This window comes from Boleophthalmus pectinirostris, unplaced genomic scaffold (genome assembly GCF_026225935.1).
Source record: "Boleophthalmus pectinirostris isolate CB_2022bp ecotype Guang Dong unplaced genomic scaffold, ASM2622593v1 HiC_scaffold_7, whole genome shotgun sequence".
In the NCBI taxonomy this organism is placed as follows: domain Eukaryota; kingdom Metazoa; phylum Chordata; class Actinopteri; order Gobiiformes; family Gobiidae; genus Boleophthalmus; species Boleophthalmus pectinirostris.
The window spans coordinates 12,753,211-12,778,130 of record NW_026571473.1 but is presented as its reverse complement, the minus strand read 5'-3'; the positions used below and the strand labels follow the sequence as shown (position 1 = coordinate 12,778,130).

Here is a 24,920-nt window from a genome sequence, read left to right as displayed (position 1 = left end):
GTGTGTGTGTGTGTGTGTGTGTGTGTGTCTGTGTGTGTGTGTGTGTGTGTGTGTGTGTGTGTGCGTGCGTGCGTGTGTGTGTGTGTCTGTGTGTGTGTGTGTGTGTGTGTGTGTGTGTGCGTGCGTGCGTGTCTGTGTGTGTGTGTGTACGTTGTAGGCGGAGGAAGAGAGAGATGATATGGAGAAGGTGAAGCTTGACAACAAGAGGATCTTGTTTAACCTGCTGCCTGCGCATGTGGCTCAGCACTTTCTCATGTCCAACCCCAGGAACATGGTGAGTATTTCTACAGCAAGATCAGACCTGTCCCGTGTCAATCTACAGTGCGTCAGTGTGTACGCAGGAAGCAGGTCCAAACTGCTCTGGCTTTTTAAGAAATGTGCTTCAGATATCCAGCCCCTCAGCCCCCCTCTCTCCACTTCCCTGGGGGTGTGATGCTAACAGTAGGCTCTGCTCTGTCTGAGGTTTTATTAGACTTTAATCTGTGCTTTATTTTAAGACAATATTGTGACTTAGCTGGAACTACAATAAAAGAGATCATTTGCGCTGTTAAGCAAGGCTCTCACACATAAAATTAGTCACAAGCTAGATAGCATTAGCCCTCAGTTTTTTGTTGTTGTTGAAAATCCAAACAGGACCCTGAGCACTCATATGATCACAGGTTTTGTGTTATTTAAATCCATTTGTGTTTTTGTGAATTTTCAAACAATCTTAAGACTTTTTGACAGAGTTTGCTAATGTGTGCATTGTGTCACCATGGTAACTGCTGGACATTCCATCAGATACATGTAGCACACCCTGAGCGTGATGTCACTGAAAAGTAGCAATATCTAAATATGTAAATAGTTATTGATAATTTATAAATAACATTTGATTTATATTATATCCTAACTTTTCTGATGGAGGCTGTACCACCAGATTGTTTCCATGGAAATCTTATTGCTTTGTATGGAATGTTCCACAGTATGGCATTTCACTCATACATCTCCAACCCTATGCCTAGTTACAGGTTAGATTTGATTGAAGAGAGACCCTATTGATAGTAAGAATGAGAAAGATTTTTTAAATCATAATTAGAAAATTATTTTTGTATCTTTAATAAAATAGTAAAAACCAGATTTAACTGTATTATAAAATTCAGTATGCAAATGTTGTTGCGTGTTTGTTTTTGTTGGTTGTGTTCATATCGTTGCTTAGCGATAAGGTCATAAGTACAGTCCTAAAAGATGACTTGTGGGTACTGACAGTTCTGAGCACATTTGATAGCATGGGAGGAAACCTGAGTTTAAGTGTTTCCTTTTCACCTTCAAAGACCCATCCCTGCTCGTGAGCTGATGTTGTAACAGGTAGTGACTGGAATGAAAATCACTATCATTTACTATCTCAATAAAATATATTTAACATGGCTCATATGTTTCCAAAGCACATTCACTTCCTTGAATTACACTGGTGGTTACTCTTCTCATAGCGTAATTCAAGCTGCAACTTTCACATACCTAGTTTGCTGTTATCTCACTATAGTGTTTCTTGTATATATATCTATATCTATATATATATCTATATATATATATATATATCTATATCTATATATCTATATATATATATATATATATATATATATATATATATATATATATATATATATATATATAATAGAACATATACAGGACTGAATCACAATGACATTTAATGCTTAATACTTAATGTAGTGTAGTGGCATTTGTATGATAAAAAATAAATGGAATAATTTGAAGCTTGTTAACTGTGTGAGCAGGAAGTCCGTCCAGTGTGTTTCCGGCAAATGACTGACCCCCAGAGCCGCTGTGAATGAAACCACTTCCTCTGGGCTAAAGTTCACCCTCCACTGTATTCATAACACTACGCAGTAGGAAGCTGTTTAGGGATTTCAAAGCTTTCACTATAACATTCCATTTGTTTTTGTTATATCAGGGTTTACAGTTGCTACACACAAGCTGGCTTACTGGCTTTGTTTATGTATTTCAGCCATATTTTTGATTTGTTCCCCAGAGTATAAGAGAAAAAAATTAACATTTTTTATTTTGACTTTGCTTGACACCTCTGGACGTGCAGCACGTTGGCTTAGTGACTAGCACTCTCACCTCACAGCAAGAGTTTGCATGTTTCTCTCCCTATCTGAGTAGGTTTCCTCACCTGTCAACCCAAAACATGCACAAAATCTTCCAGCAAAGGTTGTCCTAACCAAGCCTAGCTCGAGATCTGGAGATGGGTTCCTGTCAGGCTGCCCCAGAAACCTTTAGCAATGATAGAAAACTGATGGACCAATCAAAAGCTCAACTAACACAATACATTGACCATTGCTAGCTCTCATTCTCCCTACAAAAAGAAGAAAAACAAACAGTATCAAGGCTCATTTTTGTTTTTACAATACAACTGGGGTTTTCTCAATAGTTCTTCTTGGAAGACTCAAAGGTCATATTTCATTTACATTTTGCAGAATTGTGAAAGACTTTCTAGGAATTCCACCTCTTAAAATGAGCTTTAATCTAGGGCTCAGACAACCAATCAAACAATAAAAAATTTATGTGAAACCATCTTATCTTTTACATGAATGAGCACTCTTCAAACTAGTCACAGATCTATGTGTTAACAAATCTTGACATTTGATTAATGATTTTTGGCCACGTTGGATTAAGAGATTAGCATTTTGCCGTAGGATGCATTCACTTGACTTCACAACATTCTAAAGATGTACATAATGTAAAACTGAGGTGTAGTACAGGTAAAAAAAAAATATGATGGGCCCTCCACCAGTTACATAGTGCAATTTTAAAGGTTGTATAGAGGATTTTCCAAGGAACGAGAAATCCAGCGACTGTTTGTCCTTTTTCAAATGTTGCGCATGCGTGAAACCACCCCCCCTCCCCCACAGCTCCCTACGTAGAAACGCCTCCTCCCGCCTCCTCCTTACGCCAGAAACAGGTTTGTTTACAGCCGGTGCGCTGCACATGACTTGTAAACAACTAACTACAGTGTTGGTTAGGCAAGGCGGAGAAGTGAGGAGCGGGGGAGCGGGTGCGCGGACATTTCGTGCGCGGACGAGAAGTGAGGAGCAGGGAGAAGAGCGGAGCAGGGAGCAGAGAGAGGAGAGGGGAACGGTGCGCGGAGATTCCGTGCCCGGAGAAGTGAGGAGCAGGGGGAAGAGTGGAATGGGCAGCGGGGAGAGGAGCAGGAAGGGGTGCAGAGAAGGTTGCGCGGAGATTCAGTGCGAATGAACTAGCTACAACACGCAGCAGCAAGCGGACTCTTTCTTTGCCTTGAAAATTACGTTTTCAGACATAGGATATCGCTTTCGTGTCCTGAAAAACGTTTGACTAGCTCTCGGAAATAAAGTACATTTTCATAATAAGCAGAAGTGACCTGTCCAGGAGTACCAATGCGTCAGTCTTAAGACCCTGCGTCTGCTTCAGTCGCGCCATCGCTGGAATGAATCTATAAGAATCACCTTAGTTTGGCTTTGCTGCTTTTCCCCTTGTCTTCTGCTTTCAGCAATCTCAAAAATGGACTTTCTTTTGCGGCTAACTGCTCCTGGATTCTTGTCTGCCATTGCAACAAACTTTGTGCTAACTGCGAGGAAGATATAGGTCAAAAAAAGCCACTAAGAACTGTTGCGTTGGTGGAGTAAACAGCGTCTGTGTGGCTTACGTCTGTGGACTGCATGACAGGCGTACGTAAACCACGTACCGGCGGTGCGCAGGCAAGTCAGTTACGCTAGAAACGTAGGGAGTTTGATTGACAGCCTGTCAGCTAACAGATAACGAGGCAGTGTCATTATCTATTGGCAAATGTTTAGCCCCACCACGTCCAGAGTTGATGAATTTTTATTCTCTTTTTTTTGGTCATCATAATTACAAGGCTACTGCACCTCTATAATGCTATCATTGACAATTTGAAACAAAAAAAAAATCCTCCATACAACCTTTAAGAAATGACTACATACCATCTCAGGTAATCCCTGTGCTATGAGAGCAGGTTTATGATTCACGAATTAATTATACCTCTTTTTTTGGAATAATCTTCTCACTCATCAAATAGCAAAAATAAATTATGTAACCTATTTATGGGGTTCAGATTGATAAAATAGGAGCACTGCCATTGCGATTATTAAATTTGCTGAACTGTTTTGTTTCAAGCAGGACTTCAGCAATTTGGGGAAAAACTCTACTTGTAATTTTTCAGAGACACATCACGATTGGCAACATGTTTGTGATTTCTATTTTAATAATATGATTCTGTTCAAAGGTTACATTTTGAATATGTCCAGGAGCCTTGACAAAGAGACTGAACTGAATGAACTGACAAACTAATACAAGAATCATTTTTCAGAACATCTGTACAGATTACTACAGGGTTAACAGTTTTTATGCAGAATAAGACATAATATTTAGTTGTTTGTGCAGAAAATTATGGTACTTGTAAAATTGCAGCCTTTGCCATGTATTAATTGTGTTCATTTAAATTGCAACTTTGATTTGATTACGATTAATTTTACTGCAATTTCACACTATTGAACAAAACATAACTTGTATCTTATATCAATAGTAACAGTAAAATATAATATCTTTAATATGGATAAATGTCAAGATCAAAATGCTGAAACCCAATGAATATTCCCTCTGATATCTGCTGTCTCCTCACTGTGACACAGGACCTGTACTACCAGTCATATGCCCAGGTTGGAGTCCTATTCGCCTCCATTGCAAACTTTAATGACTTCTACATTGAGCTTGATGGGAACAACATGGGAGTGGAGTGTCTGAGGCTCCTCAATGAGATCATCGCCGACTTCGATGAGGTGGGTACTTAGTGGGTCTTTAGGAAACATAAATCTGAAGATGATGAAGATAAAACCATAGGCATGACTCAACACTGTGTTTATTGACGCATAATAATAAGCTACGGTCGCGGTTGGGAAAGTTCGTTGCAATGAGGAATTACTTACAGATGACTTTTGGGCTGGATCAATCTATAATCAGCAACGGCAAGCAGTCATTTATGCGAACAAGCTAACGCAAAAATCATTTCTCTTTTTTTGTTCTTGTTTCCCGAAATATAACTTCTGTAAACTAGATGTGGTTACAACACACTCATTGACTAAAATCGTATATTTAATTGTCAGTGTCAATTTTATAAAGCACATTTAGACCAACCTCAGAACATTGGGAGACCCTACAGAGTTCTGATCCCACCCTTTGTACAAGTTGTAACAGCTGAGTTGAGATCGTAGCCATGCAAATAGACTTTTATGAGCTTTGAACCATGTTATAACAGTGTTTCTGCATTATTAGCTTTAATCTTTTGAATTATTCATGTTTGAGGATTCCTGTATCATCCTGCGTTTGAGGGTTGAGTGCTCAGAAAAGTTGCATTTTCACATGAATGAATATCTAATGATGGCTACAGAGAATTTCCCACTGAAAAGGTGGGGCCTATCACCTCTGCAGGTTTAAACTGGAAGTCGCTGGAAGTCAATTTCTGTCAAATCTTAGATAAATATTGCGTTTTACAACAAACAACATGCACAATTATGTACTTATCTACTCACGTTGAAGTACCTGAAAAAGAATAATTCAGGATGGCTATGTCAAATACTTTCTTGGGAAATACATCCATTGGTTCCCAACCCTTTTTTTCTTGAGTACCCCCCTAAGCATCATCTCACACTCTGAGTTACCCCTATTAACGGTACCGTTTACAAGTACATTGCTAATTATTACAACTATGTTTTCTTGTTTTTAATCAAATTTATGCCAAAATTATCCTGCTGAATTATTCTTAAGAATGTAAAATACACTACACAGAAGAAGATCCTATATTCAAATACCATTCAGTTCCATTCTTCTTTTAAATCTGAAATCATTCCAAGTACCCCCTGACAAGTGCTCACATAGGAAACACTGCAGTAGTTAACAATTAAACACTGAACATAGGGGCTGCAAAACCATTTAAATGGTCCAGAAGCAGTGCCAGTGTGCAGGTCACTGTGATGGTTTGAGCTACAGAACACATGGAGTTTTGGTTATGTGCTTGTACTTTCTGTTCTCTTTCTAGCTCATGGATAAGGAGTGCTACAGAGACATTGAGAAAATCAAAACCATTGGCAGTACTTATATGGCTGCAGTAGGGCTGGTTCCTACAACTGCCTCCAAGGTACACACAGTGACTACATTTAGTGTTGTGTGAGTGTGTGTATCTATCTATGCGTGAGAGTGTGTGTGTCTGTATGTCTGTGTGCGTGCGTGTGCGTATGCGTGTGTGCATGTGTGCGTGTGTGCATGTGCATGTGTATGTATGCAACACATCAACATCCAGCAAATGATCAGCATCCAGAATGTGCTTAGTGAATAGTGTTTGTGCATGATGACATTTTTAAAGGGCCTGTATTATGCTATTTTCTGATCTATGTTATCATGTTGTTTACTCATCCAAAGCATACCTGGAGTTGTGTTTTGTTTCGTTTCATACATACATGTTTAGCCATGAACCATGCATTTTTATGCTGGGTTCCTTTTTTAAACAGAAATCACTCTGTTCCTCTTTTTGACATAGTGTGATGAAGTGCACCCCTGTGTGTTTAAACTCCAAACACCTTCACTAGAATCATTTAGATAATTTCAGACCTGGAATTCCCCATTTCTACTGAACCAAAGCTAAAACGTAACTGTTCACTTGAAAACTACTGCTTTTGAATGTAAAATATTAAAAATACTTTAGTTTATTTTTATTTTTTATTTTGCTTTGCTACGTAATTCCATATATCTTACTTCATATACTCACTGTCTTCTGTATGTATATAAAATGTAGAAAGTAGTAAACATTTAGAAAAAAAAGAAAACACTGAATGAAATGGTGTGTCCAAACATTTCAGTGGTAGTGTATCATTACATTTATATTATATTAATCTTATTATTTCTATAAGTCTGAACCTTATTTTTGGGTGATGTTTATGTTAATTACAGGCTAAGAAGTCCATCACCTCCCATTTATGCACAGTGTCTGATTTTGCCATTGAGATGTTTGATGTGCTGGATGCCATCAACTACCAGTCCTATAATGACTTCGTGCTGAGAGTGGGTGAGTGAAAGCACAGGATTCATTCATCTTTATTAATTGAGGTTATGACAGAGTATACTTTATTTATGTTTATATGGTAAAATGAAAGTAACAGATAAATATGATTCAATTTGTATGGTCCATCTATACACACACTTCCACATAAATGGTAAATGGACAAATTTTTATACAACCCTTTTCCTCTTTCAGACAGTCAAAGCGCTTAACATCAAGGAACCACTCACCCTTTTACACACACACTTACACACCAGTGTACTCAGACACTGGGGCCAAGGTGGGTTATGTGTCTTGCCTAAGGACACAACAACTGCATTCAACGGTGGGAGCCGGAATCGCACCACCAACCTGTGACTCAGATGCAACAATACATTAGCAAACATCCACCACGTTTCCATTTTAGCTCAAACAGGAGTGGGAAGAAGAAAAATTTACAAATTCCTACCCCCAGTTACTTCCACAGTGAATTAACAATATTTTTTTTTCCTTATTCTGATTGATACTTAAAGGTGCTTTATCTGATTTGTACTGTTTTTAAAAAGTGAAAACATTTAATTTTAAACTTTTTTGAGCATCCTGCATTTTAAGCATCCTAATTATCTCCTACAATGAATTTATAATGATTTTTCACAACTTTGAGAAGCATGTGAGTGGAGTTTATTGTCACGATAGAGCAAACAAACATTAGCATGCTAATTGCACACTTTCTGTTTTGCAGAGAGTAAAACACTCTAGAAAAAGATGCAGAGAGTGGAGAGGCAAAGCCATTTGTCTCATTTTCACCTTAAGAGCTTTTACAGTATCGTTGTACTGGAGTTAATTGCATGAAAAAAAAATGTGTGCAGGCCATTTTTATCTTGCTTCATATGCATAATGTCTCCATTCATGCAACAACAGCTAGGACCTCAAATGTCTTTCTATTACATTATATAGATACATATACATTAATTACTGAACTAAAAAACCATGGCGACCGTTAATGCTCACAGTGGTTTATAGGTTAATATAGGTACCCCGTTGCCCTGGTGCCTATTGCTGCACAATGCCAGTAAGTTTGAAGGAAGTGCATCAGAAAAAGAGCAGAGCATGCAGGAAGCTCGTCACAGCAGACCCCTGGCTCTGGGCTCCATTGTGTGGGCTTCCTGTGGGGAGCCTGTGACTGGAGAACCCTGCACAGTCACAACAGAGCCTGGTGTACACAGTGCCATCCTGTCTCCACTCTCTCCACGGGCTCTGTTTATTTAAAGACACTTTTCCTCAGCTTTTATTAGATTCCTGTAACTGCAATGGAGCTCTACCTTTTACTACTCTAAAACATTAGGATTTTAAAGCCACTCAAATTTAAAACATTAAAAACAGTACAACTTCTCTGGTGGGGATCACTGCTGTTGTTGCATGAATGGACACAATATGCATAATAAGCAAGATAAAAAGGGCCTGCACATATTTTTTTTCATACAATTGACCAATTAACTCCAGTACAGATATACTGTATAAAGCAGCATGCTAATGGATTTTGGCTCCTGTAGCCATCAAGGAGATATATGTTTTATACTAAAAAACACAAGGACTTTAAACACACTCAAATTTAAAACATTTAAAACACTAACTTTTCTGGTTTGGGGTTGCCACCCTCTTGTCTCCATGGAATGTTTTTGTATAGCCTGCCTACGAATGTTCCACAGTATGGCATTAGACTTATTTGTCTTGCATGTATTCAATTATAGGTGTATATAGTGCAAAGAAAATACCTTAATACCTTAAAAATGTAAATTCTTACTTTAAGTGGGGTCAACACTTCATAGATCTAACTTGTAACTTGACCTGGTGGTGTCTTCTGCTTTTAATGCCATATATATGATGCAATGCAATAACATCTCCATGGGGACAAACAGGTGGCAGAAAAGTGACACAGTAATATTTAAAAATGTAAATAATCACAAACCATATACCCAACCGACTTCACAAACAAAAACAAAAGTTTTTGAATGATTGATTATTATTCTACCACTAGGTTTACACCAGTAACTAGAGCTGAACAAAGTAATGCTTTAGGCAGGGTACACCCAGGATGGGAAGAGGTAAGGCTGACGCAGTCCACTCTAATATTCATTCACTGGTGGCAATAAAGATTCAGATAACACTGCGACAGGCTGGTAAGGTAGCTGTGCATAGATGGTTCATTTATCATCATAATTAAATTCTGCAATTGTTCTTTAGGTATCAATGTGGGTCCAGTGGTTGCCGGGGTGATAGGAGCCAGGAGACCTCAGTATGACATCTGGGGAAACACGGTGAACGTTGCCAGTCGGATGGACAGCACTGGAGTACAAGGAAAGATACAGGTGTGCTAATCTGGGCTCTTGGTTTATTTATAGACAATTCATTTTATGAATGAGCATGATGAACAGCGCTAATCTTGCCATGCAGTGTTTTATTTATTTTTTTATTCATCCTAAAATTATTAATTATTAATTATTCATTAATATATGATTTATTTATTATTAAGTCAATTGCCCAAAACATTTGGGAAATTTCTAAATGTGGCAACTGCTCTTATTTCAAGAGAAATGTTCTGTGAATTGTAATTTTGCATGGTGGCTCTTCTTCATGTAGTTTTTAAATAAAGTCCTGTGACCTTGAGAAACAAACATATGTATGCATCCTAGGTGACCGAGGATGTCTATCGTCTCATCACAGACTTCTACGATTTCGAGTGCAGGGGTCAGGTCAGTGTAAAGGGCAAAGGTCAGATGCTCACGTACTTCCTGAAAGGGCGGAGGCCGGGCAGCAGGCCAGCTCATTCACAACACCAACAAACAAACTCGGAACGGAGATCCAGCGCCTTCAGCCATGGCAGTGTGTGCACCAGGCTAAGCCCTGCCCCCACGGTCACCACATACGCCACCATGAGGACAGCCAGTCCCGGGACCACCAAACCCACCGCCTCCACCAGCACCACCAGGTACCTGCCCTCTGTCCCTGTGGCCATGGTCTGAGGGACATGTGCATAAAGACTATGGATGAGAAAGCTTCACCTGCTTTCTGCTACACACAGACACTCCTCGTCCAATAGGAAGCCAGTATTGGGCCCTAGTTTCATGCAGGACTGACCATGGGCATTGGAGGAGGCCTAGCCCCTCTCACCTGAGCCCTGTGTGTTGCTTTACTCTGCAGGGTGCCGTGGACAGGATACAGGATGCTCTAGCCACGTTGCTCTGTAACCAATCAAAGGCCAAGGACATCTCCAGGAATTCAAACTGTATCCACCACTTTAACAGGCTAAAATCTCTAAACAATGCACAATCGATTGTGTAGCACAACAAGCCTCCACTAATGGAAAGTCCTTTAATCACTTTAACCTACCCTTTCTCTCAGTATTAAACCAAATCAGTGTTGTTGCCTTAGCAACCACTCCTCAAAATGCCATTTTATGTTGCCTTTCAGGTTCTTTATCGATTAACTGAAGACCAATTAGCACAGTTGAAGTAGTTACTGGAGCTTTGTCATCAGATGTAACATTCATTTAAGGGGATGAAGCCAAATGCTTGCATACATGGCGGTTAGTAGTAAAACTTGCCAGACACAGGAGGGCATTGCCTTTGTCATTGCCGGTTCGGTGACGTGGTTTCTTTGTGGCACAAGCCCCTTTACCTTTACCCTCAAATGGCACATGAGGTGAACTAGGACTCCCTGGGCCTGGGCTCAGTGTTTTTAAGTGCATGATGCCACTGCTGCATTACGCTCATGTTTGCTGTCTGTTTCCCTGTGATGCTTGACTTCCAGATTCTTCCTTGTCAAAGTGTAGCAATAACTTGGTTTGTCTCTTCAGCCTGTTCCCCACTTGCATGCTGTAGCCAGCTGGACCCTATTTTGACCTGATAGTGTATGTAGCCAATAGAGTGTGCATAGCTAGCCACACAATCTGTATCTCTATGGATCTGAAGCATGACTTAAACCTTAATTTTCTGTATTGTGTGATTGAGTGATTCCTTCCTTCTGATGTTATATTTTAAAAGACATTTTCAGCGTGCTTGTTTATTATTAAGAATATTTTCTATGGTTAAGATATTCTGTTATCTACTATTTTTATGAACACTTCTAAAAGCTGCTTTGGTACAAAAGAAAACTGCTGTTTATGAGGAGACACCCAAACCTCTGTATCTGACTTCCTCAAACAACCCAGAAGATTGACTTTGCAGTGAGCATGCTACTTACAGCGGGGCTAACCACAGCCTCAGCTCTCCTCTAATCTGTAGAGCGTGCGTGGTCTGAGCCTTACATTACACTACATGGCTCTTACATGCATGCTTTGATGAGACAGACACAGCCCAAGCAGCAGGGTGGCTCTTCTTCATGTAGTTCTCATGCATGCGCTCAAGGTAGCAGTCCTCCTTGAATGTCAGGTGCTTTTTGACTGTGTCTTCTCCATGAGCTTGGTGTGTTTTGAGGACATTTCAGGACAGATTGACATCAGGCAAGGGGTGGGACTTCTCCTCTCCCTTTCTTCCTGTTGGGGTCAACAGGTAGCTGGTTTTCAAATGTGCCAACCTATTTTCATAAACATATCAAGTTGATCGTGTTGAGCTGTAGCACTACTGAACGTGTGGCTACAACTGTTGTGGATTTTCTTTTTTTGGATGCCTGTATTTTGATGTTTTAAGATGTTTAAGATCCTTGCTGGTTTTATAACAAAAACAATGGCAAGTGTTGATTTTGGATATATTTATTTGGAGGCCTGATGAAATGAACTTGTAATTTAAATATTGTGTAGTCACAATAGCTTAAGCGCTTTCTTTGAGTTTCCAAGAGGTTTAAATGAGGATTTTTATACACTTGCTTTAACAGTCAGTAACATTGATGGAAAGGGTTATGTACAATATTTTTCCTGTAAATTTAATATTTTCTTACTGTATAATACGGGTTTCAATTGTTATATGTAGGTATTACTAGCTATTACTGTCTTTTTCAGAGCTATATTATGAATGACCAGATCTTTGTCTTTTGTTGGAGATGTATTTATGGAGATGTTTATGTGAATGTACATTTTGTTAAAGACGATATTTTATACTGTGTTTGCACTGCAATGATATTGGCGTATTACAAAATAAAGCCAGTGAGGCACGACTGGATTTGGACTTTCTGTTGCTTATTTTCACTCTATGTCCAGGGGAGGCCAATGATAACGTTACATAAGGAAAAGACAACAGTGGCTGATGCAGAGAGGTGGGACCACATTGGGGTCAAGGCTGGTGTTTTTCAGTCTGGGCCTCGTGCTGATGTTATGAACACATGGGTTATTAGTGCACCATGACAGTGCTGTTTCTCTCTATACGCTGATATGCTTGGTATGCGGGGAAAGACAAAAACACTTGAACGGTGCATTTTAGGTCAAGGAACAAAACATCGGCTTAACTCTAAGTCCAGCAGCCCTTTCTATGTTTTTACTGCCGTCAGAAGGCACCAATATCATACCAGCATGTTATTCAAGAGATTAGGTAACCGCTTGGTGTTATAGTACAAATACCTGTTCTGTTTATGTTTATACTACTAGAGATGGCTGTGAAATTAATAGTATTTTAATCAAATATAGATCATTTCATAGAAATTTCAAGTTCTCAATTACAGGGCTGTGCCAATTCTGTTGTTTAGAGCAGAGTTTAGACTTTAGAGAGATGAATTTGACTATCTGATTTATGCACATGAAATTAAGATGAAAATTGTACTTATTAAAATCCAAGAAAAAAAAACAAACATAAAAACTAGGAATAATAATAACAGGAAAATATGTATGATATGTATATAATATATGAACTATGATCAAATAGTGCATGCATAAAATACTGTGTTATTAAACCAAATGTAGTATTATCAGCAAGTTAAACTAAAATAACTGGACAAACAAATATAGTTGAATATTAATATGTTGCAGACACATGCAGGGGGGTGTTCTACATGTATATAGTGGAAACATGTTTAACACTAAAAATCAGTTCACCTGCTGTAGTTCCAGCTAAGTCAGTTCTTTCTTGTCAGATTGTGTTAAAATAAAGCTCAGATTAAAGTCTAATAAAGCCTCAGACAGAGCAGTGTCTACAGTTAGCGTCACATCTCCAGGGAATGTTGATGACATTAGCTGCAAAGTATGTAGAAATGGATGTTGAATGCTTTGTTGAATGCTACTTGTGTTGACAAAGGTTTGGGCCTGTTACAATGTTTGACGTGTGATCAGAGAGTCAACAGCAGTCACAGTGCAATGGGTTCTACTGCACTTAGATGAACTTTAGAGACTTAGAGCTAATACAGTACAAATGGTGGTTCTTTTCATACATTCTTTTAGCTTTTGTCTTGTGTCTTTTAGTTAATATAAAGGCAGAGGTTATAGCTACATAAAAAAATAGACAATATTACCATTTCTGTTTTAGAGATATCTCAAATGAGGTCCTATAGTATTTGTGTACTATTGACTCTTGTGAGCTTTAAGACATGATATAATGCTATTACCTCCTGAAAAGCATACCTGGAGTTGTATTTAGTTTCATTCACACGTTTGAGAAACCCTTTATTATTACTCTGTATACATCTCAAAATGCTCCACCTTGTGATGCCATGTTCTCAAGTTAACAGCTACTTTTTACTTTTATTTCAGTATAGACTGGCATGGGATGAAATTATCCAAATGAATCTAGTGAAGGTGTATAAAGTTTAAAAATACAGTGGAGCACGTCCTGTATGTACATCTACATGACATCACAAGGTTTCCATTTGAGAACAGAACTCAGCCTAAATATGCAGGGTTTGTGCGTTAAGCATGTGTGAACGAACCAAAACACAACTTCAGGCATGTTTTTGATGAGGAAACAACATTATAACATAGTGCAGAAAACAGTGTAATATGGGCCCTTTAGCAATTATCTCAAAAAGAGAGAAAAAAATCTGATATTTCTATAATCTTGTGGTTAATTTTATGGTCCATACATGTTTTGTGCTAGACTTGAACCTCAACCAAATCAACCAAGTACATTTACATTTTAGCACATTCCTGACGTGTTGTTGAAATGCTGTCTGAATATTGTTATCATGCAATCAAGATAAATCAAGATACACATTTTTGCCAATATCTTCCATCTCTAATTGTTGGATTCTGGAAATCAAATGACTGGATCTGATTACCCATAATTCTATGAGTAAAGTCTGCATTACTACGACAAACTGACTATTATCTGTTATGTAAACTGCCCAAGGCTTAAAATTGCATTCATCCCCTTTTTTTCTCTACTAATTTACTTATTTACCTACTGCTCATAATTCCTGGATCTGTTTTGTCATGTGATATTGTCCTGCTGTTTTCATCAAACAAACTTAAAGGGAAATTCATCAGCAGCAAAACATCCATTTGTACCACCCCGAGTGTTGATTTGTATGTGTTTACATGAGTCACTATTGCTTTTTTCCACTTCAACCTGACAACACATATGTCATAACAACTGCCCACCACACACTGAAATAATGACACCAGAAAGAGTACAATAGTGAAATTAGTGAAAGGAATTCTCCTGGATGTAAACATGCCACAGTATTCACAGCAGAAATGGGAAACAGCTCGGAAGAAACAAACCAAAACAAAAGTGTCTTATCTGGTGCCTTTGCGCAGAGTCCTGTCAGAGGAGGAAGCGGTGCCCAACATTCATCAGCAACGTGAAAATTTGCCGTGACATGTGTAGCATCCTGATTGACAGGTCACCATGACAACACAACAAAACACGTCCTGACATGAAGCCATCCAGTTGTGTTTTCCCACCAGTAATGATAAAACTGTCCCCCATCCTTTCCCAATGCTTAACTCTCGTAGCCCTCATGTTTACCTCTCTATAGAACTCATGCCTCACTGCAAGAAGGTTCCTGGTTTGATTCCCGGGCTTCTTTGTATGCAGGTTGCATGTTTGTTTGGGTGGGCTTTCTCCTTTTTCCCCCATCAACCCAAAACATGAACCGTAGGTGTAATAATCCAGCTAAGGTACTCCTGACCAAGCCTATTGATACTTTGCAGGTGATGCCATCAACATTCCCTGGGGTTGTGATGCTAACTGTAGGTACTGCTCTGTCAGAAGCTCAAGTTAGACTTTAATCTATTATTTTAACACCATAGACCTTTTTCACAATGACCGGAAGTGTCACGATGTAGTTAATGCGTTTCGTTAATGCTTTTCTATGGCAAAATATCTGTGGAAATGTTTCATATTTTCCACCAGCTTCATAAATCTGCCCAAATCTTCATCCAACAAGGTCGACAAAGGACATATTCTGTCCATGAAGAATTTATCCATAACTATCAAGGTAAGAAAGACAAAAACGGCGAACGACAACTAGCATTAGTCCATAATGTTAGATTTGCTCAGGAGTAGTTCACTAATGCGAGTCATTCTTCGCCTTTACGTTTTTGTTTTTCTTACTGTGATAGTTGTGGATAAATTCTTCATAGACAGAAGATTTGGTAATGGGGCAGATTCATGAAGCTGGTGGAAAATATGTGAAACATTTCCACAGATATTTTGCCACGGAAAAGCATTAACATAAGTGACATTTACCCTACATTGTGACACTTCCGGACATTGTGAAAAGGGTTTATTTGACCATAAAGAACTGATTTACCTGAAACTACAAAAGGTGAGCTGATTGTGCTGTTGAGCAAGTCTCTCAAATAACATTACAGTCACAAGCTCTCTTGCATTAGCCAACAGTTTTTTCAGTTAGTCACACTCGTGTTTTTTGTTGAACATCAAACACCTAAACAGAACCATGAACATTTGTATTGATCACAAGTTCCAGAAAATGTGTTGTTTAAACACATTTTGTATTTTTAACTTGAGTCTTCAGACAATCTTAAAACTTTAAAACTTAAAGCTAATGTGTGCATTGTGTCACCATGATAACACTCAGTCATAGACATACAGGAAAAAAAGATTAATAGTTCTAAACGTTCTGGCGCCCACTGTTCTTAACAGGTTGTTCCAGTGGCTTTGAAGGATGGGTCAAATGCAGAGGTTAAATATACATGGACAATGAAATGTGCTTTACCTTGTGATTTTGTGCAGTCATCACCACCAGAGAATGTCATTACTTTAAGAGGAAACCCTTGTTTACCCCCTGCCTCTCTCTCTGATCTGATCACACACACCAAAGCACTCACACCTCCAGATCAGTCAGCGGAAATGGGCCTTTTTGCAGCCACATTCACAGCTGGGCCAGAGCAGACATCTCTGAGCGGACACCACGGGGTTAATATGAGTTTTACTGCTCCCTCCTCCTCTGGACCATTCCCCATTGACCCCCCGTGTCATAACATCTCTTACTGTAAATGCTGCTGGCATCTGGACTGTGGGACGTGGGAGGGACAGGGGCCAGCTGCAGATCTGCATCACACTGTTCCCTTCTGTATTTATGTACAAGTGCTGTTTGGAGTCATGTTCAAGGGGAGGGGGTCAGTTTTGGAGTGTGAGTGACGCCAAACAAATGGTCAACTTGCAGCTAAACATCAAATAGTTATTACGTCTGCAACATGGAGCTGAGAACAAACAGGCTGCTTGCTCTGAGGCTGGGAGGATACGAGATGGTTTTAAAACACGTGAACAACTCTTAAAGGGCCCATAACACTGTATTTTTTTGTTGATGATTAAAGTTGTTTCGTTATCAAAAACATACTTGGAGTTGTGTTTAGTTTCATTCACACGTCTAACACACAAACCCTGCATATTTAGGCTGAGTTCTTCTCTCAGACCAAAAACACTCACATACACCTTGTGATGTTGTGTGGTAATACAGGAAGTGCTCCATTGTGTTTTTAAACTCTGTACACCTTCATTTGGATTATTTCAGGCCTGGAATCATCTGTCCCTACTGAACAAAACGTAAAAGGTGAAAATGAGCCCTACATGACATCAGAAGGTGGATCAGAACATATTGAGCTTTGGAGATGTACTAAAGGGCTACTCAAACATGTGTAAATGAAACAAAACTCCAGGTATGTTTTTGATGAGGTATCAACATTTTATCATAGCTTAAAGCTCACAAGAATCAAAGGACCCTTAAGGAGAAGTGGAATATTTTTGACATGAAACATTTTTATTTATTAGCAAAAACAAATGATTGATCAAATCCGTGCGACTATATATTCATCATTAGAGTAGTATGGAAAATATCTGTAGAATATAGTAACACAAATCAACACTTCATATATTTAAAGGTCCTATATTACGCTAAACTGTCTTGTGAGCTTTAATCCATGTTAGAATGGTGTTACCTCCTCAAAAATATACCTGGAGTTGTTTTTTTTATTCCATTCACATGTTTGAGTAACTCTTTATTATTAGTCATTTTATATCTCCAAAGCTCTAAATGCTCTGTTCCACCTTGTGACTTCATGAAGCTGTAGTTTTCAAGTCAACTGTTCCCTTGTACCCTTTGTTTAGCTGAGGTTGCAATTCCAGGACAGAAAATAATCCAAATTATTCTAGTGAATGTGTAGGAAGTTTAAAAACACAGTAGAGCATTTCATGTATTACCACATGACATCACAAGGTGGAACAGAGTGTTTTCTGTGTGAATGAAGAACTCCTAAATATGCAGTTTGTGTGGTAAACAGGTGGATAAAACAAAACACAACTCCATGTACGTTTGTGATGAGAAAACTACATTATAACACAGATCAGAAAAAGCATAACATGTACCCTTCAAGCAAAATGTATATTTAACTTTTTCTTTTTTTATCACGAGTTCAATAAAGATTTTTTCATTCATCTTTGATACTTCAAATGGTGCTGTGTGGGAGAGCTGTGTCCTGCCCTAGCCACTTTAACCTAGAGTGCAGAATAGACATAAACACATGACACATCATTCTTATTTACACCTCAAATGACCCAAAGAGAAACAAGCTGCTCTGTCAATTAGTTCGATATTTTAATAATATTACTAAATTACACTTATTGACCTGATCTTGTAAAACTAACCAATCCATCACAAAAGGAAATAGGTATTTAACAGTCTTAAGTGTATTGTTGTGACTTATCTTACAAACATCAAATCAGCAAGGGCCTCCATGTCAATAGTTTTTTTATGAATTAGTCGTGTGGTTGAGAAGGCTTAAAGATTAACCTGCTCTCTCAGTGCAAAAACAAACCTGAACTCACACACTCATCGTCATCATTTGCCGTCACAGTAGTTTAACGAAAAACAGCCCTCTAAATACTCTGATGCATGCGTGACCAGGAAGTACATGAGAAAACAGAAACCTTTTCAATTTGTTTTAATGAAATCAATACATAACCATGATGCAGCTCATAGTGTCATTCTAAGAAACCTGATTTCACAACTTTGTTCAAATGGGGTGAAAAACATAAACACGCCTGTTCTGATTAGCGGTAAAAACATCCTCTGGAAGATTATTCCTCATCAAGTGCTTTCCCATCCACCACTGTTGTTCTGCTGTGTAGCTGTTTTCCCCGGAGAGCTTGATACCGAAAGGTCAGTGAACTGTGTGTTGTGTAAGACATTGTGACCCCTGCTGACCCCTCACAACGCTCCTGCTTGTTTGGTCTATATACACCAGTCCAGTGGAATGTGACCAGGAGAACCATTTCACTTCAAAACATGTACAAAATGTCACAATGACTATCAAAGGCTGAGCCGATAGTGACCACAGATTCAGTGACCCATCAAAATACTAAACACTAACCCACTAAAACAGTGGCTCCCAAAGTGGGGGGGTCAGGCTGAGCTGTGGGTTGAGATGACTGTGAAATTGTTGACACTGATGACACTGTATTTTAGTTTTTTTTTCCACCACTCAGATAAACACAATTAAACCTTATGTAAACTTAAAATGCGTCAGGGCCTTCAGTTGTGACAGACATTAATTTTGTTCTTTTTGAGGGTTCTAGACTAGTACAATTAATTCTGTTACAAACTGATGATCTCTAAGGATTCTCTAAGCATCTTATTCATTCACTTCTTGGTCACTGCTCTGGTAGTGGACTTTTGTTGCTACAGCTGCCCTGGGGCTAACTGACACACATGTACATTCTGCATCAGAGGCCAATCAGACATCAGTGCGACCAGAGCGGTCAGATTCACTGACCTGCAGGTTGGTGGTGTGATTCTGGCTCCAGCAGACGAATGCTGTTGTTATGTCTCTGGCCAAGACACTTAATTCACCTCACTCCCAGTATCTTTGTACACCGGTGTATGAGTGTGTGTGAATAGGTGTGTGGTTTCTTAATGTAAAGCACATGAAGGCGGAAAAGCAACAAAGAAATGAACGGTCTATCATTTTAATGGTATGTTTATTTTACCAGTGAGAGACAGAATATCAAAAAGAAAATACAGAAAAAAGACTTTAATGAAAATATAGAAGCTGATGAGCATTTCATTGAATGAAATAAGTATTTGAACCCTCTAGCCAAAAAAGACAATACTTGGTGGCAAAACCTTGTTTGCAAGCACAGAGCTTAGACATTTCTTGTAGCTGATGACCAGGTTTTTGCATATATCAGAAAGAATTTTGGTCCACTCTTCTTGTGTGTTTTGGGTCACTGCTGTGTTGGAAAACCCATCCATGACCCATTTTTAGTTTCAAGGAGGTTGTCACTCAGGATTGTATGGTACATGACTCCGTCCATCCTCCCATTGACGTGGTGAAGTTGTCCTGTGCCCTTGGCAGACAAACACTCCCAAAGCATAATGTTTCCATCTCCATGCTTGACGGTGTTCTTGCAGGCAGCATTTCTCTTCCCCCATATGGTGAGATGCCAAAGAGCTCAGTTTTGGTCTCACCTGACCACAGCACCTTCTCCCACTCACTCTCTAAATCATTCAGATGTTCATTGGCAAACTTCAGGTGGGCCTGCACATGTGTCTTCTTAAGCAGGGAGACCTTGTGAACACTACAGTATTTTAAGTGTTACCAATGGTTTTCTTGGTGACTGTGGTCCCAGCTGCCTTGAGATAATTGACTAGCTCCTCCTGTGTACATCTGGGCTGATTTCTCACTGTTCTCATGATCATTGAAACCCCACGAGGTGAGACCTTGTGTGGAACCCCAAACCAAGGTCCATTGATGGCCATTTTGTATTTTTCAAATTTTCTAACAATTGCACCAACAGTTGTCTCCTTAACACCAGCTTTTGCTTATGATTTTGTAGGCTATTCCAGCCTCGTGCAGGTCTACAATCTTGCCCCGGACATCCTTCGACAGCTCTTTGATCTTTCCCATATAGGAGAGTTTGGAGTCTGATTGATTGACTGATTCTGCGCACAGGTGTCTTTTATACAGGTGAATAGTTAAAACAGGAGTCTAATTCAGGAGTGTTTAACTAGCCTATGGAAGACAGAAATCTTAATGGTTGGTGTTGGTTGGTGTTGGTGTAATGCTTATTTCACAGAATGCAATGCAAATCAATTAATATATTTTCTACTGTATAATGTGATTTTCTGGATTTTCTTTTTGATATTCTCTCAATATTAAAATAAATCTACCATAAAGAGAATAAAGAATGTAAAGTTATTTGTGTTTGTGGTGGAACACCCAACTGAACCACTGCAGTCCCATTCTATCACAAAGATTATCAAAGCTCTGGCAGTACATAGGAAGTGTTGTGTGCACCACATTTTCAGCACTATTTTTATACCTCACTCAGGATAAAGGTGTTTATAAAGGAGCAGTGATTACAGGTACGGTACACTGACCCACAAAGAAAGTGAATGAATAGAACACCTCGTCTGTTCAAACTGTACTTGACTTTGTGTTTACTTCCTCTAGTTTGATGTGCATGTTCAGGACAGCCTGCTCTTTTGTACATGGACTCTCTGATTTGGGCTGAAATCTCTCGTGTGCCAGAGGAGGTGTGGAGAGGTGTGGGGAGAGAGGCTGTCCACATTTGAACCGGAATCTTATTTTTGTGGTTTGCAGGGACACAATAATAAAACAAAAGCAGCTACAGCACACCTCCTCTGACCCATTCATGAGATTATTTCCAGTTACTTTTGCCAAGTCCAGTCCTCTAGCTCCTCCTCTACACTTCTCATCATTAGAGGTCGAGCGCGCTAGAGGGAAGCACTGCGGCCAAACACTCACCCAAAGCAGAGGAAACCAGTACAATGGCTTCTGGCGCATGGGAGCCGGCATTTCCTGGGTTTCCCACACACAAGAATAAGAACAATCACAAGGCAGCAAACGCAACACGGATACAGAAGCACACAGTCGCACAAGTGAAGTTAAAACATGCCAAGAGTCCTGGACATCCATTTGAGGAGAGCAACCAATGAGACTAATGAGTCTTAGTCACTGAGCACATTTACATGGCTAGTCAAAATCAAATCACTAGAATAATCAGATCACCCCATAATTAGATCTGTTGTATTTGGAAGACCAAGTAGAATGAATTCTAAAATAACTTTTATTTTTCTCTCGCTCTTTCATTTTTGTCTTTGCCACATTAGTTTGCACACTTTTCCTTGTCAAGCCTGCACAAGTGTGAACAATCAGAAGGAAATCAGATTACTCACATCAGATATAACTGTTTACAAGACATTTCAATAATCTGATAATTCTGTGAGTCAGTACACACTGTCATCAAGAATCACTGAACTACTACTAGAGGGGGAAACTAGAAAAAAGTCTCAATTGTAAACAAAAAAGTTTTATTATTGAGTGACTATAATGTTGCACTTGCCATAAGCACACCAGCTGTATACACTTTAGGCATTGACTCACTCTGCATTTAAACCATTGTATTTATGAAGGCACAGTTTATCTGATTAAGAAGATTGCATGAGAAAAAGAATGGCTTTGCAGAGGGACAGGGCAGCAATGCTGCACTGGAGGCGTCCCATCGGAGCTGTCCTGGTGTTCTGCTCGATATAAACACAAGAATGTGCAGGACACTCACAAGGCACAGAATGACGCACAAGTGTTTAGATCTAATCTAAACCATATTAACAAATGGATGTACCAAGCCAAAAGTAATCCAAATATGTTCATCCGGCTATTTCCCCTGTTCAGCAATTTCCTACTCACAAACACAGGGTTCTTAACACTTGTACAGTAAATAAAACAAGCTCAAGACCAGGAAAAAATGACTCATTGTTATGCCACTCTCAGAGCCATTTATTTTGTTAAGTGTAATGTTACTATTGTTTGAGGGAATCAGTGTGATTGATCAGTAAAGTCTGTTCTTTTTAGTTCAGCTGAATGTAAACTACAGCCTATGCACACATGTGTTTATGTGATTATGTTTGACAGAGGTTGGATAGGCCATTGGCACAGTAGCAGTCTGCCCTGGGGCTGCTGTTACCACAGACAGAGCAACATGTGTGTGGCACGTTTTAATGATTTGATTTGATTATAAATCAAAGTTGCTTATTGATTCAGTAGAGAATTTTACCTTTGTGCATGTTTTGAATGAATGGGGAAACTGGAGTGCCTGGAGGAAACCCACACAGACACAAAAAGAAGCATGCAAACACTGCACAGAAAGGTGACCTGGGAGTTGAACCTGGAACCTTATTGCTGTGAGGTGTGAGTGTTAGCCAAACAGCTGCTGTGCCCCATCTCCCATCTAGCCCTGGAGTCAAACCTGAAACGTTCTTGCTGAGAGGTGACAATGCTACCCATTCTGTCTGTGTAACAAATGTTATAACCTAATCTACAAAGTCAACACAATATATTTTTGGATAAAAAATATATATATAAACACAACTAATGCATGGGGGTCTATATTCATAGGTCCAGAGAGATGAAAATGGACTGTTGCCATAGTGATTAACAATTGGCAATGCCCTGAAATTCTGTATATATCAGGAATATATACCTATATAACACGAATATATAAACCCATGAATATATAAATAATTTGAGAGTGACAGTTTTTTCAAGCATTGATTGTTGCATCATCCTTTTACTTCTTTGTGTTTTATGGTGTCTGTGCTCACATTTCTGGTCCTTTGGTTGCACTCAAACATGATGTAATATTGTATCAGTTGATGACTAAACTTATTGTAAATCAGACTGATGCCCTTGCATGCCAGGTACAGTCACACACCTTATCTAACGCTTCTTCTTGTATTGTGGCTTATGTTTTGAATGGGTCTTCTCAGCCTAACCTGTCTGTCTCTGTGTTTATTCCTCTGTCTTAGCCTCTCCGGATGACTGTGTAGAGCATTCAGCAGGTGTGCATTCTTTCTGTGGGCGTGAGCTCAAACAAAGCCCTGTTTTTCGGGACTCCTCTCTCATAGATCCCCCCTGTTTACCCGCCATGCAGAGTCCAAGGCTTAGCTGGCGGTGAATGGAGCCTACATGGTGGGTGGGTGTGTGTGGGTGTGGGCTGCTCCTGACACAACATAACTGTTTTTCACTGTGCTTTTGTCAAAGGTAAACATTCCTCTCTTGGGGCGTTTAGGTAGTGTTTGATCTCTGTCATGGGATATATGAAAGAGCCAAATCCCCCTTATCATGCAATACCAATACAGCTTTATGGGTTGTATGCGGCTCTGCCCTTGACCCTAGATAACTCTTGTGTGTTTGACCAGCTGAGGCGGGGCGAAGCGCATGTGAGTGGATTTCATGTTTCTGTTCTTTGCAACATGCAATAAGTAGACAGGTCCTGTTTTGGACAACTTTGGGAAGCCTCTTTTAAGGTTTCTTGTCACACAGATCATAAATAGCAGCTTAAACAACAAAGCTCATGGTTGAAGTGATGACAGCCATAAAGGTGTACTATGTAAATTTTCTGGGGGAAGTGTCCACCACGTGCTTGTGTCATATAGATGTTATCGCTTTGTCTAGAATATTCCACAGTGTGACTTTAAACTTATCTAACTCTATAGACAAGCCAGTGACAACCCCAGGCTAAGTTACAAATCAGATCTGTGAAGAAGCGACCCTGTTTGAACAATAAAAATACAGGTAATTTAATGTAAGATGGATAAATTGAATACCATACGGTGGAACCTTACACTATGCAATCTCATCTCCATAGCAACTCCCGCTCCCACTCTCACCACTTTCATTCCATTGCTGGAGTTAATAGGGTTCAGCTGAGGACAAGCACAAAGGGATCTCCCACACATGTTATGGGGAAACACAACAACTCGTGCTCCTACTTATATGTTCTGATTTGCAACATATAATTTATTTAATGACAATGAATAAAAATTGAGTAGCTCTTTAGTCCTTTGCCAGATAGTTTGTAGTATGCCAATATGTATAATATTGGGAAAACCTTTGTCTATAGTCCCCTTGTGATTTTTGTGTAATGTAAATAGTACAACTGGTGAACAAAGATGAAATAAATAAGATGGCCTAAAGTGAGACATAATAAGAGGAAAGTCGGCGGAACATGCAGAAAAAGCATGTATAGACAAGCATATAATTGCTGGAACCCTGAGTGATTTGCAAAAGCACTGGTGAGCTAATCTGCAAGTGACAACAGTTTGACAGCATGTTTTACACTAATAATAAAGCTTCAGTGTACATTCTAAAAAAGATCTACACTCAAAATTCTTTTAAAGATAGAGTTCTGTTTTGTTTTTGTTTTATAATACTAATCTTTGTAATTCTCAACATTTAATTGTACTTCACAAAATTTCACTGAACTGATGTTAAATGTTAAATAGTTAGAGATTTGCCATTTTTTGAGAATTGCATTTCCCTTGATTGATAATACACAATATGTGGGGAATCATAGTGGTGTTTTTGGACATTTCTTATCTCACAAACCCTTGAAGCTATAGAAAATGAATTAAATATTTCTGCTTGGTT

At 39.1% G+C, this 24,920-nt stretch overlaps 1 protein-coding gene across 1 annotated transcript in view; it reads left to right on the top strand.

Annotated features, from left to right (window-relative positions):
* The window catches only part of LOC110172262 (adenylate cyclase type 1-like), a 62,128-nt gene extending 50,050 nt beyond the window's left edge, over positions 1–12,078 (top strand). Inside the window, exons 15-20 of the mRNA XM_055164769.1 lie at positions 158–274; positions 4,686–4,832; positions 6,089–6,187; positions 6,997–7,111; positions 9,329–9,453; positions 9,778–12,078. Coding sequence (XP_055020744.1) covers positions 158–274; positions 4,686–4,832; positions 6,089–6,187; positions 6,997–7,111; positions 9,329–9,453; positions 9,778–10,107 — 933 coding nt within the window. The 3' untranslated portion in view covers positions 10,108–12,078. The remainder of the gene's footprint in view (positions 1–157; positions 275–4,685; positions 4,833–6,088; positions 6,188–6,996; positions 7,112–9,328; positions 9,454–9,777) is intronic.
* The last annotated feature ends 12,842 nt before the right edge of the window (positions 12,079–24,920 follow it).